Raw genomic sequence first — 18,052 nt, 5'->3', positions numbered from 1 at the left:
CTTAGTGAATCAAACATGGAACATGACGGGATCATTTACAAAAACCTAGTATACTGTGGTTCGTTTTATAAGCATATAAGCTATATACTATATAAGCAGCACCCGCAGTACACAACAGTTCCCTTCTGCACGCAGCCACAGACAAAGAGAAGCATGGTTAAAGTGTCTCGACCCTCTCTGAGACAGAACAAAAGGATCATGTGTGTCCCGTCTGTGATGTGGCTCAGACCGGCTGTGCTGCATCATATTTTCTGTACGGCAATTAAGAGCAATATGCAGCCGCACGTACACGACGAGTGCGGCGAGTCCCCGGGGTGTCTAAAAATGACGGGGCCCGACACTTATAATAGAGCGTCTACAATCAGCACAGACCCGCCCGCCGCCGCTGTGAGGGGAATCTTTAATGCAGTCGTGCACATGTGACCACAGCAACACAACATGCATGTATTTATGCATTGCATTTATTGTGCAATGCATATTATTTATGATGAAAAAAAAAAAGTGGAAAAATGATTTTGATTTATATATTGTATAAGCAGTATTCATCTTTTTAATTTTTAAATGTAGTAAAATATAATACAAATATAAAGTTATAAAATATACATTTATTTTTACACTTCTTTAACATTTTTATTTTTTATATGCTTTAAATAGTTTTTTTTTAAGTTTTAAGTTTAATTTTTTTTGAGCAAAAAATAAATATCATACTTTTTTTCTTTTAATGTAATAAAATATAATACAAATATAAATAGTTATAAAATATACATTTATTTTTATTAAATATACATTTAACATTTTTATTATATATATATATATATATATATATGTATTGGTCAAATATGAAAAAGGGTTTAAGCATAAAAACAATAAGTGTGATACTGCTTTAAATTGTTTTCCCCCCAAAATTTTTAAAATGTTTTTAGTTTAATTTAATTGCATTTTTGTTTCTGTTTTCTGAGCAAAAAATAAATATCATACATTTTCCCCTAATTTACAAGATAGCCACTAAAATGTCATTCTACAATGACACACCATAACAATCTTGTCAGGTGTATTGACAACAAAAATATTTACATAAATAAAATTTATGACATATTAAAAGACAAATCACTTTCACCCCAAATACTAATTAGTTGTAACATTTTAAAAATTTGCCACTATTTTAATAAGTCAGAATAAGCATGTTGTTTGAATTTTTACATAAATATTGTGTTACATTGAATGACAATGTAACATTATTTCAACCAAAAACTTACTTGAAACCTTAAAAGTAGACACTTTACTTACATTTAATGTGCTTTCTATGGACATAAAATCACTTTTGTAAATATTTTTATGTGGATCTTAACGTCTTTGACCCATGTGTGTGTGTGTATATAATTTAAAAATATTTTTAAAAAATTATAATATATTTTATAATAAATTATAATATTTTTGAAATTGTATATATGCATTTTTCATTGGGTCTCTGGGATCTATACATTTTTTCTCTTATCTTTATTGTTGTGTTAAGATCATGCGCTGACTCCACGTTCCCGTGTTAGTGTTAGTAGGTTAAATAAACATTGTTTCAGCATGACTGCTTTCAGGTTTGACCTCACTGTTATTCAGTTCGTGACAAACATGCATTTACAAATCACTGATCTCCTGAAATGGTTTAAAGCAACACTAAAAATCACATTCAGTCTTTTTTTGTGGGAAAATCAGTGAGTTAATAATTACAGTTTGAATGTTTTCTTTCTGTCTTTTATGCTGCTCTTGTTTGCTTTGGTATTTCAAATATGTGCTGACAGTAAATCCTTGTTTGTTGCAAGGGAACATTTAACCCTGTTGACACATGAAATAATAGTTAGAAAAACACTTTTTTTTAAATGGAATAGATTTATCAAGCCGTTAGACTAGATGTACAAAAACGAAAGTGAAGAATATGGAGTTCAGTTGTGTGATGTGTTGTCCTCTCTGTTCAGGGGTCAGGTGCCTGCCGAGGCCGAAAACAATTACTTAGCAATTGCCAAAGCACTGGAAATGTACGGCGTGGATCTGCACCCTGTGTTTGTGAGTTCAGCCCTGTTATATTAACAGAGCTCTTTCTCTCCCTTCATTTTATTTTTTTGATCGCATATAGTATGAGTATTTGTCTTCTGTTAATGGTTTAATTCTTCTTTCTATTTCTCCTCCGCTCTAGCTTGATTGCTAATCTAGCTTTCTAAAAATCCTGTCTGTGTACTCTATGAATATTGTCAGCTCTGATAAATTGCTTGAAGTCTATTAATGGATAAATGTGTGTTTTCAGGGAGAAAAGCAGTCAGAGTACTTCCTGGGACTGACGCCTATTGGAGTCGTGGTTTACAAGAACAAAACGCAAGTGGGGAAATATTTCTGGTAGGTTGATGTTTAAACTGAATTTTTCACCTATTAACGGAATAATTCACCCAAAAATGAAAGTCAGTGTTTACTCACACACATGTCATTCAAAACCCGATTAATGGTGTTTAAGGATGTTTTTGAATTTTTAGAACAAATCCTTAAATATGTGATTTGATATACTTTAAATGCTTAACTTTAAAGGAGAAGTTCACTTCCAGAACAGCAATTTACAAATGATTTACTCGCATCCAAGATGTGAAGAAATTATGGTTTTTGAGGAAAACATTTCAGGATTTTTCTTCATATAATGGACTTCATTGGTGCCCCGATTTTGAACTTCCAAAATGTAGTTTAAATGCAGCTTCAAAGGCTCTAAACGATCCCAGACGAGGAAGAAGGGTCTTATCTAGCGAAACCATCGGTCATTTTTTTTAAAAAAATAAAAATTTGTATACTTTTTAAGCACAAAAGCTTGTATAGCTCAGGCTCTGGGGTGCACGTCCACGATGCGCCAAATTAGTAATGCATCGTTCTTGAACGATTCTTTGATTTTGAACGAATCTTTAATGTGACTCGGAAGGAACGAGTCGTCTCGGGGAGTGATTCGTTCAATTGTGCATGCGCAACATTCTATTAGGTTCTGTACTGGAATTAGTTCACCTGGTTCGAGTCTTTGGGTTTTTCGAGTCATTCATCGTCTTATGGGTCTGTCACGTGATGAACGAACGACTCGAACCCAAAAACTTGTCAGATAAGAGGTGAGGTGAGCGAATCATAGACTAAAGACCCAGGTAAACAATGAAAGAATCTTTTGTGTTTCTTATAGCATTATAGTTTTGTCTTGTTTGTAGTGTGATCAGCGTTTGTGTAAGCAGTAGATGTGTTAGGGAAGTAACACGTAACATTTTAATTATATTTTGCTAAAATGAACGAAATGTCTCAAGAAAAGATTCGTTCATTTTGCTGAACGAGACTCAAAGGTCCGAGTCGGTAAAATGATCTGAACTTCCCAACACTACTATGAATCACGTGTAAGTTCATCGTCTGTGTACTGAGTATGAAGAAAAACTCCATCTTATTTTCTCCTACAACTTCAGAATCATCCAACATCGTTGTACCTTTTTGTTTGTAAACAGAGTTTGACTTACTTGCACTTTCTTAGTCTTTGCACGTTCACTTTGTAAACACTGGGTCTGTAGTTCCACCTACGCTTTGCGTGACCTTTCAACGTGATCCAATAGTAACACGCATCCCAGAGCCTGTGCTACAGGAGCTTTTGTACTTAAAATGTATACAAATGTTTATTTTCCGAAAAAAATGACCAATCATTTCATTAGATAAGACCCTTCTTCCTTGGCTGGGATCGTTTAGAGCCTGTGAAGCTGCATTTAAACTACATTTTGGAAGTTCAAAATCAGGGCACCAATGAAGTCCATTATATGGAGAAAAATAATGAAATGTTTTCCTCAAAAAACATAGTTTCTTTACGACTGAAGACAGAAAGACATGAACATCTTGGATGACAAGAGGGTGAGCAAATTATTTGTAAATTGCTGTTCTGGAAGTGGACTTCTCCTTTAATGAGATATATGACATGATATGAGATAATATCATAAATTTGATATAAGGTATATGTCAAAAATTGTTCATGTTTTTGTTTTTTTTTGTTTGTTTTTTTTAAAGCCGTCTCTTCTCCTCACCAAGCCAGCAAAAACAGTACAATTTTGAAATATTTTCACTATTTAAAATAACTGTTTTCTATTTGAATATATTTTAAAATGTAATTTATTCCTGTGATTTCAAAGCTGAATTTTCAGCATCATTACTCCAGTCTTCAGTGTCACATGATCCTTCAGAAATCACTCTAATATTCTGATTTGCTGCTCAAAAACATTTCATTTTATTATTATTATGAAAACAGCGGAGTAGAATTTTTTTTCAGGTTTTTTTGATGAATAGTAAGTTCAGAAGAACAGCATTTATCTAAAATAGAAATCTTTTGTAACATTATAAATGTCTTCATCATTTTTTCTTTCCAAAAAAAAATAAAAAATACTGACTCCAAGCTTTTGAATGGTGTCCCTAGTGAAAAATAAATATACTAAAATCTATTTAAAATACATTTATTTCATGCTAAGTATACTACAAATACATTTATATATTATGCACTTAATAAAAATACCATGCAGTTGTACTTTTTGTATACTAAACTAGTACATTTTAAATCTGCTAAATTGGAACAACTAATTTTGTACTTAATGCATTTTAATTGTGCAGAAGTAATGCTGAAGTCCAACTAAAGATATACTTAAGTATATTTGATTGTGCTATAGTGGAATTATTACAAGTATACTTTAGAAACACTGTAAATATTTAGATTTTAAACACCAATATTATTTAAAGATCATACAATCCTCATCAATAGTGACATTAATACACATTTTAGGCTTAATATTAAGAAATGTGCACTGTGCACAAGTAGTACTCCAAATAAAGTTTAATTACAATATCAGTAAGTCTTGAGCGATATGTCAGTAAATATGTTCATTGACTTGAACTATACTTAGTATAAAATAAATGCATTTTAAATCTATTACTTTTTTACTTGGGGTATAATGTTACAAAAGATCTTTGGATCTTTCTATTCATCAAAGAATCCTGAAGAAAATACTTAACGAATATTGATAATAATAATAATAAATGTTTCTTGAACAGCAAATGAGCATATTCGAATGATTTCTGAATGATCATGTGACGTTGAAGACTGGAGTAATGATGCTGATAAAAAATCAGATTTGCATCATAGAAATAAATTACATTTTTAAATATATATTTAAATACAAAACAGTTATTTTAAAAAGCAAAACTATTTCACAATATTACCACTTTTGCTGTATTTTGGATCAAATAAATACAGGTTTGGTGAGCAGAAGAGACTTCTTTAAACAAAACATTAAAAATCTTGGTAGAGTAGTATTACTTTTTTATTTTATATTAAAATGTAACTTTACTTGGCGACTCTGTTTTCATTTGTTTTTATGCACAATGTTAAAAAATTAACTTTTAATATTCATTTTTCAGGCCAAGAATTACGAAAGTGTATTTCAAGGAAACTCAGTTTGAGCTGCGGGTTGTGGGCAGAGATGTAAGTCTTCTCTTTAATACAATCTCACAATAATGAACCGTGTGTCATCTCTAGATATCAGAAAATCCTTTGAATTTATTATTTCCCGCCTGTAATGTTAATTGCGACTATATGGCATGAAGAGTACAAAATATTACAAACATTAACATCATGATTTTCTGTGCAGCTGCTTTGAATGGATGTGTATCATGAGGAGTGCTATACTGAATTTTGACTGTATTCTAACAACTTAACACTGAGACTTTTTTGTTAAGTTGGCTTGAGAAAGCCAATGGATTAGAAATACAGAAATACTGATAGAAAAAAAAAGATAGAAATACTACCTGTCTATCTATCGATCGATCTCTATCCAAGCCTAGCAACTAGAGTCATGCTAGTAGCTCCCTACTCATGCTAGAAACATGTTAGTAACTTGTTAACCATACTAGAAACATGCTAACAACATGCTAATCATGTTAGAATCATGCTAGTAACTGGCTAATCATGCTAGGAACATGTTAACAACACGCTAATCATGCTAGGAACAGACTAGCAACATGTTAGTAATGTGCTAATCACGCTTGAAACATGCTAGCAAAATGTTAATCATGCTAGTAACATGCTAGCAATATGTTAATTATGTTAAAATCATGCTAACAACATGCTAATAACTTGTTAACGACATGCTAATTATGTTACAATCATACTAGCAACATGTTAATAACTTGTTAACCATGCTAACCACAATGCTAATAACTTGTTAACGACATGCTAATTATGTTAAAATAACATGCTAGAAACATGCTAATTATACTAGAATCATGCTAGAAACATGCTAACAACTTGCTAATCATGCTAATAACTTGTTAACGACATGCTAATTATGTTACAGTCATACTAGCAACATGTTAATAACTTGTTAACCATGCTAATAACATGCTAATAATGCTAGTAAATGCTAACAACTTGCTAATCATGCTAGAAACATGCAAGCAACTTGTTAATCATGCTAGAAACATGCTAGCAACTGGCTAATCATGTTATAAACATGCTAACAATTTGCTAATCATGTTATAAACATGCTAACAACTTGCTAATTATGTTATAAACATGCTAGCAACCTGTTAATCTTGCTAGAAACATGCTAGCAACTGGCTAATCATGTTATAAACATGCTAACAACTTGCTAATTATGTTATAAACATGCTAGCAAACCTGCGAATCATGCTAGAAACATGTTAGCAACTTGCTAATCATGCTATAAACATGCAAGCAACTTGTTAATTATGCTAGAAACATGCTAGCAACTGGCTAATCATGTTATAAACATGCTAACAATTTGCTAATCATGTTATAAACATGCTAACAACTTGCTAATTATGTTATAAACATGCTAACAACTTGCTAATTATGTTATAAACATGCTAGCAACCTGCTAATCTTGCTAGAAACATGCTAGCAACTGGCTAATCATGTTATAAACATGCTAACAACTTGCTAATTATGTTATAAACATGCTAGCAAACCTGCGAATCATGTTAGAAACATGTTAGCAACTTGCTAATCATGCTATAAACATGCAAGCAACTTGTTAATCATGCTAGAAACATGCTAGCAACTGGCTAATCATGTTATAAACATGCTAACAACTTGCTAATTATGTTATAAACATGCTAGCAAACCTGCGAATCATGCTAGAAACATGTTAGCAACTTGCTAATCATGCTATAAACATGCAAGCAACTTGTTAATCATGCTAGAAACATGCTAGCAACTGGCTAATCATGTTATAAACATGCTAACAACTTGCTAATTATGTTATAAACATGCTAGCAACCTGCGAATCATGCTAGAAACATCTATGTGAAACTGTGTTGCCTTCAAAACATTCAAACTTTAACCTTTTAAAATGACTTTAAACTTCAAACTATTTCAGACTGAAAACCATCAAACTTAAAACTTTTTTTCTTAAAACTTCTTAAACTAAACTTTTTAAACTTTTTGAACGTCTTAAAGGTCTTAAACTATTCAAACTTTTTCAAACTTTCTGGTCCGGCTTTCTCAAGCCAACTTAAAGTTTGTCTTTACAAACTTTTTTATCTAGTTTTTTTTTTTGTTTGTTTGTTTTACATGTACACTGCTTCATTGTATTGTAACTCATCCCATAACATCATGAGCTCTGGGTGGAGAGTCCTTCATAAGGAGTCAATGAAAAGCCCACTATTGACGGAGGCTTATGCGTCTATAACCTGTTTCTTCTAGGGCCCAGTTTAAGCCGCAATGAAGTGTCTTCTCGTTCGAGGACTCTGACCCTCTTCGTCTGACCTAGTGAGATCAGACTCATTAGAGCACATGCGGGTCATGAGGGCCACCACCGGTGATGAACATTTAACATCAAGTATATACATGCATCTATTTAAACACTGTGTCCTTGTGTGTTTTCAGTGTAATGAGACGTCGTTCTTCTTTGACGCTCCCAGTAAGACGGCCTGCAAGAACCTGTGGAAGTGCTGCGTGGAGCATCACACCTTTTTCAGGTACAACAAAAGAGATCTTCTGCTCTATTTAAAGAAGATACCCAATAAAATAGTATATTAGATGGTGTAAATGAAAAAAATTGTTTAATTTCATAGTTACTGAATAAGACCATGCTATAATATTTGTCATTATATTTGTATTATATTATTATAGTTTTATTAATTCATTAATTTCAATTAATCAAATTTTTAGATTTTTTTTTTTTTTTAATCAGTTTTTGTTCATTTTAAATGTTACTATTTTGGTTTCATTTATTTTTAATTCAGTTTTGTTTTAATTTCAATTTTTGTTTTTATTTATTTTAATTCCACTTAGCAATTTTAGTGCCTAAACTTAAAGTAAACAAAAATTAAAAATGTTGCCTTGGCTAAGGTTAACATTTCTTGTTTTTGTTTAGTTTTAATTGAAGCACTAATAATGTAAAATAAAATAAATAAAAAATAAAAATGAGTTAAAACTCAAAATAAACAAAGAATTAAAAATAATTAGTAATATGTAAAGTAAAAAAGTCATAAAAATGACAAAAGCCTGTAATAAAATTAAAAAATGTATGTTAACATGTTAACTGAAATTAAACTTAACCTGTTAATTCAAATAAAGCTTGAATAAAATAAAATATAAATATTCCATTAAAAGATTGGATTAGCGTTTCCAATTTTTATTTGATTAAATTGAAACTAAAATTACTAACTGGAAATAATAACTGAAATTGTAATAAAAATAAATTAAACCTAAATGGAAATATTAAAAATAATAAAAAATAATTTAAAAAAAAAGACAAACACATAACAAAATTACTAATAATTTAAATCAAATAGAAAATAGAGTATAAAAAAACTAATTCAAAATATTAATAAAAAAAATATTTAGAATAAAGTCATAAAAATGACAAAAGCCCATAATAAAATAACATTTTTTTGTTCACTTGTTAACTGAAATTAAATTTAACCTGTTAGTTGAAACAAAGCTTGAATAAAATAAAATATAGGTATTAGATTAAAAGGTTAGATTAGCATTTCTAATTTTTATTATTTTAAATTACATCAAGGCAATAACTGGAAATAAAAACTGAAACTGAAATAAACATAAATTAAACCTAAATAGAAATATTGAAAATAAACAAAAAATAATAATAAAAGACAAGCACATAACAAAATTACTAATAATTTAAAGCAAATAAAGATATAAAGTATAAAAATAAAAACTAATTCAAAATAAAAAAAATGGAATTGAATTTAACCTGTTGAATTAAAGCTTGAATAAAATAAAATAGAAATGTTAAATTAAAAGTTTGAGTTAGCATTTCTAATTTTCATTTGATTGATTAAGATTCCTAACTGGAAATACAAACTGAAATTGTAATAAAAATAAATACCTAAATAATACAGAAAATAAATGAAAAATAATAAAAACACATAATTTACTAATAATTTAAATCAAATCTAAATATTAGATTAAAAGATTAGTTTAGCATTTCTAATTTTAATTTGATTAAATTGAGGCAATAAAAATTCTAACTGGAAATAAAAACAAACAAATAAATTAAACCTAAATAGTAACATTGAAAATAAACAAAAAATATATAATAAAAAAAAGAAAAAGGCACATAACAAAATGACTAATAATTCAAATAAAATAAAAAAATTAAGTATAAAAATAAAAGCAAATTCAAAATATTAATAAAGAAAAATAATGGTGTATAAACAATACCAAATGCAAAAATTTGGATATTATAACATGGTTTATTTACCATGTTTATTGGACATGCATCATTCAGTACCTCCTGATATTACAAAATATTTTTATTACTTTTTTTTTTATTACTAATATATATATGTATATATATATATATATATATATATATTTTTTTTTTTTTTTTTTTTTTTTTTTTAACTACTGTTCGATTTTATCAGGTAACTTACAAAATTCTTCTTGCGGTAATTGCATAAAAAAATTAAAAACTGTATTTATTGTGACACAATCAACCTTGTCTGCATTATAAGCACCAATAAAAACACATTCATCTCAGCTCAGCAACCACTGCACATTTTCACTTTTTTGTAAGGATTACAGTCGTGTGAAGTTCCAACAACCTCATGCACTTTAAAAACATCTTAATCGGGTCTAAACTTCTTGTTTTAGCGCAGAAAGCCAAACCCGCTGCATTATACTCTGCTGTACGTTCTCACAGAGAAACGCTGTGAACCGAAGGGCCCTTCAGATTCCTGAGGCTTTACTCAGGCTCTTTATTTTGAGGAGAAGCTTTCGGCGGCTGCACTTCAATCCTCGCGTCCCCTCGCGCGTTCACAGTCGTCTCTGGTGTTTATTTAATCAGGAGCCGTCTCACTCCGATCCCCAAAGAGCTTTACACGCTCAGAATGCAGGAGGCTGGAGGGGTTTTGCTGCTAATCCGCGTGTGAAACTCAAAGACATTGAGACAGGTTACACCTCCAATCTCTGGCCAAACTATAGAATTATTGGTAACACTTTACAATAAGGTCTCATTTGTTAACACTGGTTAATGCATTAGCTAACATGAATGAGCTTGTTAATGTTAGTAAAATCTTTGTTAATGTTAGTAAAAATACAGTTATTCATTATTTGTTCTTGTTTATGTAGAGTTAGGAGATATTGAAATCATGTTTGTTTTTTTTTTTACATTTAGATTTATTTTAATATTTTATTAAAATGTAATTTTTCCATTTTCTGTTTTCATTTGAACTTTATTTAAAGTTTTAATTTTGTTATTTATAATTTTAAACCGTAATTTTGTTGTGTCTTTTTGTCATTTTTGTTTTCATATTTTTTATGTGTCTGTATACTTGTTTTAATTATTTTTTAATTCATTGTTAGTTATTTTAGTACATTACGTTAAATTAATTAAAAATGATAAACATTTTGGCAGCAATTCTAAAATTTGTTTAGTTTGATTTGAAGCACTAAAATTGCTGACTAAAAAAAATAAATAAATAAATAAACTTGAACTAAAACCAAAACTGAAATAAATTAAACTTAACACAGGTACTTTAAAAAAAACGGCTAATATTAACAAAAGTTGACATTTTAACTAACAGGTTTTATTTAAGTCAGAAATATTATTATAGAAATATTATAGTTTTTTTATATGTTGATTTATTTTGATATTTTAATACGTTTAATTTTTTTTCATTTTTAATTTTAAATTTATTTTAAGTTTTAGTAATTTTGTAAATTTGTTTAATGTGTCCTTTTTTATTAATTTTTATTTTAGCTATTTTAGTTTAGTTTATTTTGAAGCACTAAAACTGCTGACTTTGAAAATTCAAATAACTAAAACCAAAACTGAAATAAAAATAAAAAAATCTAAACTTAAACAGTAACATTTAAAATAAACAAAAACTGCTAAAACTGACAAAACCACAACAAAATGACTGAAAATGTAACTGAAACGAAAATGAAAACTTACAAATTTACATGTGCTCTTTTTGGTAACATTTTAACAGGTTTTATTCAAGTCAGAAATATTATAGAAATATTATTATAGGTTTTTTAATATATATTTTGATATTTTAATATTTTTGATTCTTTTTTTATTTTTCCATTTTCTATTTCTTTTTAAATTTATTTTCAGTTTTAGTAATTTTGTTGTTTTTTTGTCATTTTAGTTGTATTTTTAATGTGTCCTTTTTTATTAATTTTTATTTCATTTTTAGCTAGTTTAGTTTAGTTTATTTTGAAACACTAAAATTGACAAACTAACCTAAAACTGAAATAAAAAATAAATTAAACTTAAACAGTAACATTTAAAATAAACAAAAACTGCTAAAATTGACAAAAGCACAACAAAATTACTAAAAATTTAACTAAAATGAAAATGAAAAATGAAAACTTCCAAAATTACATGTGCTCTTTTTTTTTTTTTGGTAACATTTTAACTAACAGATTTTATTTGAGTCAGAAATATTATAGAAATATTATTATAGTTTTTTTTTTTTTTTTTTTTTTTTTTGATATTTTGATTTATTTTGATATTTTAATATTTTTTATTATTTTTTATTTTTCCATTTTCTGTTTCATTTTAATTGTATTTTTCATTTTGTTGTTTTTTTGTCATTTTAGTTGTATTTTTTAATGTTTCTATCCTTTTTTTAATTCATTTTTTTCAGTTTTAGCTATTTTAGTGCAGTTTATTTTAAAGCACTAAAATTGCTGGCTAAAAATACTAAAACTAAAATAAAAATAAATATTAAACTTAAAAGGTAAAATTTTAAATAAAAACAGCTGAAATTGACGAAAGCACATAACAAAATTATTAAAAATATAACTAAAATTAAAATGAAAACAGAAAGTATAAAATAAAAGTCAGTTCTTTAAAAAATGTAATAATACTAAAATAACTGATCAAATTCAAAGAAAATTGTCGATATGATCAGTGCTCTCTGATGATTAATTGCAATTAATCGCATCCAAAATAATATATGTGTGTGTACTGTGTATATTTATGATGTATATATCAATACACACACATATATATACATATATATATTATTTTTTTAATTCATTTTTTTTTATATAATTTAACAAAACAATGACTAAATGCTGTAGTAGTTCATTGTTAACTAATTTAGATAACTAATGTTTACAAATGAAACTTTATTGTAAGGTGTTTTTGAATTACTGATAGTGATAATGTTGTTTGCTATTGCTGTTGTTTGTAAGATGTGTACAGAGCTGAAACGCTGCGCTGAAACAGGACTGTCCAGACTTTGAAAACAAGCCGAATCTTGTTCTGTCATCATAAACACAAAGATCTCTGAATGTTTTATCCAGCAGAAACACAGTGGTAACAAATTATACAGAATACAGCATTCCTCACTTCTAGTCTGATCTCTCATTATGTTTTGGCTTTTAATTTCTCTGCCGGTTGGTTCTGTGTTTTATCAGAGCTGCACATTTACAGCTTTTGAATTTTAATGAGAGGAAAGCTCTCCTTAACACACGTTCTGTAATTTAGCTCATTAAAATATGGGTGTAAACAACAGATTTGCCCCACAGATGTTTGAAAGGAGTGAAATCATGTTTCATCAGGAGTGAAAAGGAAAAGGAGAATGAATAAAAAATATATAGAACCTGTGAGGTTGTCAGTGTTAATTTTTTTGTAAACGTTCTAAATAAAATGTCTTTTACAGAATGCCAGAGAACGAGTCGAATTCACTAACAAGGAAACTGTCCAAGTTCAGCTCTCTGGGCTCAAAGCATCGATACAGGTTAGTAAACGAGATTTTTGTTTGTTTGTTTGTTTGCTTGTTTTTAAAGTAGGGCTGAAACGATTCCTCGAGTAACTCGAAAACAAAAAAATCAGGCTTCGTTTAGTCCATTTACCGTAACTACACACGGAACACTGTGTTTCCTCACGGACCAATATTACTGACGCACAAACCAATAAACTGACATATTTAAGACCGTAAATTAATGGTGGTTAGTTATGATGTTCCTAACTTAGCTATGTTTTTTTTTTTTTGTGTGTGTAAGTGGGAGAGAGAGGGGGGGGAGGGACGGGAAAGGTCCACGAGGCGGGATTCGAACTCGGGACTCCCGAAGCGCAATTGCGCCATATGACAGCACGCTGCCTACAAGGCTATCGGTGCCCACAAACTTAGCTATGTTTTATGAAAGACTAAGTGGCATTTATGTTGACTGTCTCGTTCTCTCTCTGTAACACACAGAAAGTTAGTGAATATCAAACGAAGAGTGCCTCGGCATGATTACAAATGTGATACTGATTTTACGCAACAGTTCATCAATAAACAAGAAGTTAATATTAAGAGACTTACATTTTAGACAGCATATTGCCTGTTTTTGCTCTATTTCGCCAATAAATAACCATTCCAGACACTGTTTTGCGTCTTTGAGCAACATGACGGTGTTTCGTTCTTGAATGAATCGACCGTTAAATGATTCAGTTCAATCGCAATGACTCACTTACTTAACAGTGACTTACTGCCACCTACTGGCAGTTTTGATTTCACATTTAAAGTATCTTTATTTTAAAAATACATGTAAATATCAGTATTCAGTGTTTTGTTTAAAGGAGAAGTCCAGAACAGAACAACATTTACAAATAATGTACTCACCCCCTTGTCATCCAAGATGTTCATGTCTTTCTGTCTTCAGTCGTAAAGAAATTAAAGTTTTTGAGGAAAATTTTGAACTTCCAAAATGTAGTTTAAGTGCAGCTTCAACGGGCTCTAAACGATTCCAGCCGAGGAAGAAGCGAAATGATCTGTAATTTTTTTCTGAGATGCGCGTTCATGATGCTACGAATTAGTGATGGGTCGTTCTTGAACGATTTGTTCATTTTGAACGAATCTTTAATGTGACTCGGGAAGAACGAGTCGTCTCGGGGAGTGATTTGTTCAGTCGCACATGCACAACATTCTATTAGGTTCTGTACTGGAATCAGTTCACCTGTTTCGAGTCTTCGGGTTTTTTGAGTCGTTCGTTCATCTTATGGGGCTGTCACGTGATGAACGAACGACTTAAACCCGAAAACTTGTCAGATAAGAGGTGAGGTGAACTAATCATAGACTAAAGACCCAAGTAAACAATGAATAAATCTTTTCTGTTTGTAGTGTGATCAACGTTTGTGTAAGCAGTAGATGTGTTAGGGAAGTAACACGTAACATATTAATTATATTTTGCTGAACGAGACTCAAAGGTCCGAGTCGGTAAAATGATCCGAACTCCCCAACACTACTACGAATCACATGTAAGTTCATCGTCTGTGTACAGAGTATGGCGAAAAAATCTTATTTTCTCCTACAACTTCAGAATCGTCTGACATCGTTGTACCTTTTTGTTTGTAAACAGCGTTTGACTTACTTGCACTTTCTTAGTCTTTGCGCGTTCGCTTTGTAAACACTGGGTCTGTAGTTCTGCGTGACCTTTCGATGTGATTCAATCGTACGTGAACGCGCATCCCAGAACCTGTGCTACACGAGCTTTTGCGCTTAAAAAGTATAAAAAAATGTATTTTCCGAAAAAATGACCGATCGTTTCACTAGATAAGACCCTTCTTCCTCAGCTGTGATCGCTGAAATGTTTTCCTCAAAATCCATCATTTCTTCATGACTGAGGACAGAAAGACATGAAAATTTTGGATGACAAGGGGGTGAGTAAATTATTTGTGAATTGTTGTTCTGGAAGTGGACTTTTCCTTTAAAATAACAAAATATTATTTATGCATGTGTAACTTCAAGTTAAAGGCATTCATGTCCCTCTGAGTTGAATTAAATAGTGTGTAAATAGGCCTTCATCTGAATGCCTCAATTTTTTGATTTATGATTTTGTTTTAGGTTTGTTTTACTTTTTCTAAAGTAATGGGAGATTGATTTATATATATATATATATATATATATATATATATATAAATATATTTTTTTCATGGTCATTAATGTATGCAGTTTCATCAATAAAAATGTTACTTTTTCTGAAAAGAAAACAAATTAGTTGTTTATTTTAAGAGACCTAGCTTATTTTCTCTTGTATATTTAGCATTGCTCTTTAATAAAGAAAAACTTTTTATCCGATTACTCAGTTAATCGATGGAATAATCAGTAGAATACTCGATTACTAAAATAATCGATAGCTACAGCCCTATTTTAAAGAAATTACTACTTTTATTCATCAAGGATGCATTAAATTGATTAAAAGTGACAATAAAGACATTTATAATGTTACAAAAGATTTCCATTTCGAATAAATGCTGTTCTTTTGAACTTTCTATTTATCAAAGAATCCGGAAAAATAAAATGTATGACAGTCTGCACAAAAATATTGGGCAGCACAACTGTTTTCAACATTGATAATAATCAGAAATGTTTCTTGAGCAGCAAATCAGCATATTAGAATGATTTCTGAAGAATCATGTGACATTGAAGACTGAAAATTCAGCTTTGATCATAGGAAAAAATTACATTTTTACACATATTCACATAGACAGCAGCTATTCTAAATTATTAAAATATTTCACATTTTTACAGTATTTTTGATTAAATAAATGCAGTCTTGGTAAGCAGAAGAGAGTTCAAAGACATTAAAAATCCTCACTGATCCCAAACTTTTGCATGGTGATGTAGAAGTGTTCAGATAAAAACACAAGACATGAGTTATTGAGATGTGACCTATAATATGTACAGACAGTTATTAGTCACAGACAGTGATATAATACTGAATGTGTGTTAAACGGCAGTGACTCAGGTTACTGTCATATATTCTCATGGGTTAGTCATTAAATAAACCAGCTGCATCACATCCATTAAAATGTGGGACAACCTCAAAAGCAAAGAAGGCCAAATAACTGACAAATTGACAGCTCTTGCACAACCTCTAAACACCGGTTTTTAAAGGAACAGTTCAGCAAAAATAGACAATGAACTTTAGTTTTCATTATTGAGTGAACTATTCCTTTAATAACCTATGTTTATAGTGCTGCAGGAGGGTTTGAATCATCATGTCTGTTTCGGTTTGTAGTGGGAAGACTGCGATGCAGATCGGACGAGAGCAGTCAGTGACTCTACCGCGACCCGACCTAGAGGTGATACGAACCCGCAGCAAGACCTACCCGAAGAGAAGCACACAGCCCGCAGGTGAGCTGCACATCCACAGAAACAGACAAATACTTAGATACTTAGACGATATTTTGTGTGTGTTATTGTGCTGGTATCTTAAGAACTACCATGGACAATTGACTCTTGAATTTTATGATATTCTTCATATTCTGTCTGGCAGTGAGTTCACACTGATAGCAATTAATTTTTTTCAATAAGTTTAAACTGATTTTTACCTTTTAAGGGCATAATTCATATTTTTACATTTAGGCCGTTACCGAGCAAATTAAATCAGTATTAATAAAATTAAAAAGGAAACGCAGAAGCTGCATCTGAGGTGGCATTTAAATGTATTTACACACTGTTTAATGCAGGTCCATGAATGCATTTAATCTGCAGTTACAAATGCATAGATAATGTTTTGATGTTTTAAACATGAAACGTTAAATACTAATATTTGAAATTATTTAAATAATAAAAAGATACTTTAAATGTGGAAGCCAGACCCATAAAATTTACAAATGGCCACGCCCATTCTTACAGGAAAAATAAGGTGGATAAATCATTAATGATAATATCATAATTGTTTTTTTAAAGTGGTCATGAGATGCCCATTTTCCACAAGTTGATATGATTCTTTAGGGTCTTAATGAAAAATCTCTAATATACTTTGGTTAAAAATTCTCAATGGTTTTGTAAAACAACACCTTTTTTACCTTGCCAAAATCAGCTCTGCAAAAATCATCTCATTGTGGTCGAGGTTGCTTTAAATGCAAATGAGCTCTGCTCGCCCCGCCCCTCTCTTTTCGCTGTGGAGTGACGAGCCTGTTTACTTTAGCCGCGTTTAGCCGCGAAACTTGCTAACTAGCGTGTTATTAGGAAATGCGATCGCGAAGATTCATAAAAAACCCTTATACTCACTTCTGCTGTAAGTGAAGCTGGATCACGAATGATTTGTGTGAACATAGACGGATATATGTAGATCGGGAGGCGCATTCCCTTCACAAACAAACGTAATCCACTGCATCTTCAGCAGCTCAGATGTCGGGAGTAAATGACGTTCATTATTACATCCAGCAACACAACACCTCAATCGCTCAGTTCTCGTTGAAACATGGAGTTTGGACTGTGACAGCTGATCTGAGGTGAGACTCTCATGTCAATCAACTATAGTGGGAGCGGCCTCTGTCTGTGTGACACCACACCAACAGGCATCTGAGAACGGCTCCATTTGAAAAAGGGGATATTATTTTTACAGATTAATTAAAAAGCACTGCATGGATTTTATCATTATAGGGTAGATTTATACATACACTGACAACACACATTAATGTTCAAACAACATGAAAAAGTGAACTTAGCATCTGATGACCCCTTTAATTAAAAAAAAAAAAAAAAAAAAAAAAAAAAAGGGGTCAGAATTAATTTAACCATA

At 30.6% G+C, this 18,052-nt stretch overlaps 1 protein-coding gene across 2 annotated transcripts in view; it reads left to right on the top strand.

The window, feature by feature from the left end:
• epb41l4a (erythrocyte membrane protein band 4.1 like 4A) overlaps positions 1-18,052 on the top strand; it is a 75,681-nt gene that overhangs the window by 40,754 nt on the left and 16,875 nt on the right. For both annotated transcript variants that reach the window (XM_051121577.1, XM_051121576.1), the window contains 6 exons: positions 1,968-2,055; positions 2,294-2,382; positions 5,449-5,512; positions 7,937-8,028; positions 13,198-13,275; positions 16,541-16,656. In XM_051121577.1, the coding sequence (XP_050977534.1) occupies positions 1,968-2,055; positions 2,294-2,382; positions 5,449-5,512; positions 7,937-8,028; positions 13,198-13,275; positions 16,541-16,656 (527 nt within the window). The remainder of the gene's footprint in view (positions 1-1,967; positions 2,056-2,293; positions 2,383-5,448; positions 5,513-7,936; positions 8,029-13,197; positions 13,276-16,540; positions 16,657-18,052) is intronic.

The sequence above is a fragment of the Labeo rohita genome, chromosome 10 (genome assembly GCF_022985175.1).
Source record: "Labeo rohita strain BAU-BD-2019 chromosome 10, IGBB_LRoh.1.0, whole genome shotgun sequence".
NCBI classification, from domain to species: domain Eukaryota; kingdom Metazoa; phylum Chordata; class Actinopteri; order Cypriniformes; family Cyprinidae; genus Labeo; species Labeo rohita.
The sequence above is the reverse complement of the archived record's forward strand: the minus strand, read 5'-3'. Positions and strand labels throughout refer to the sequence as shown.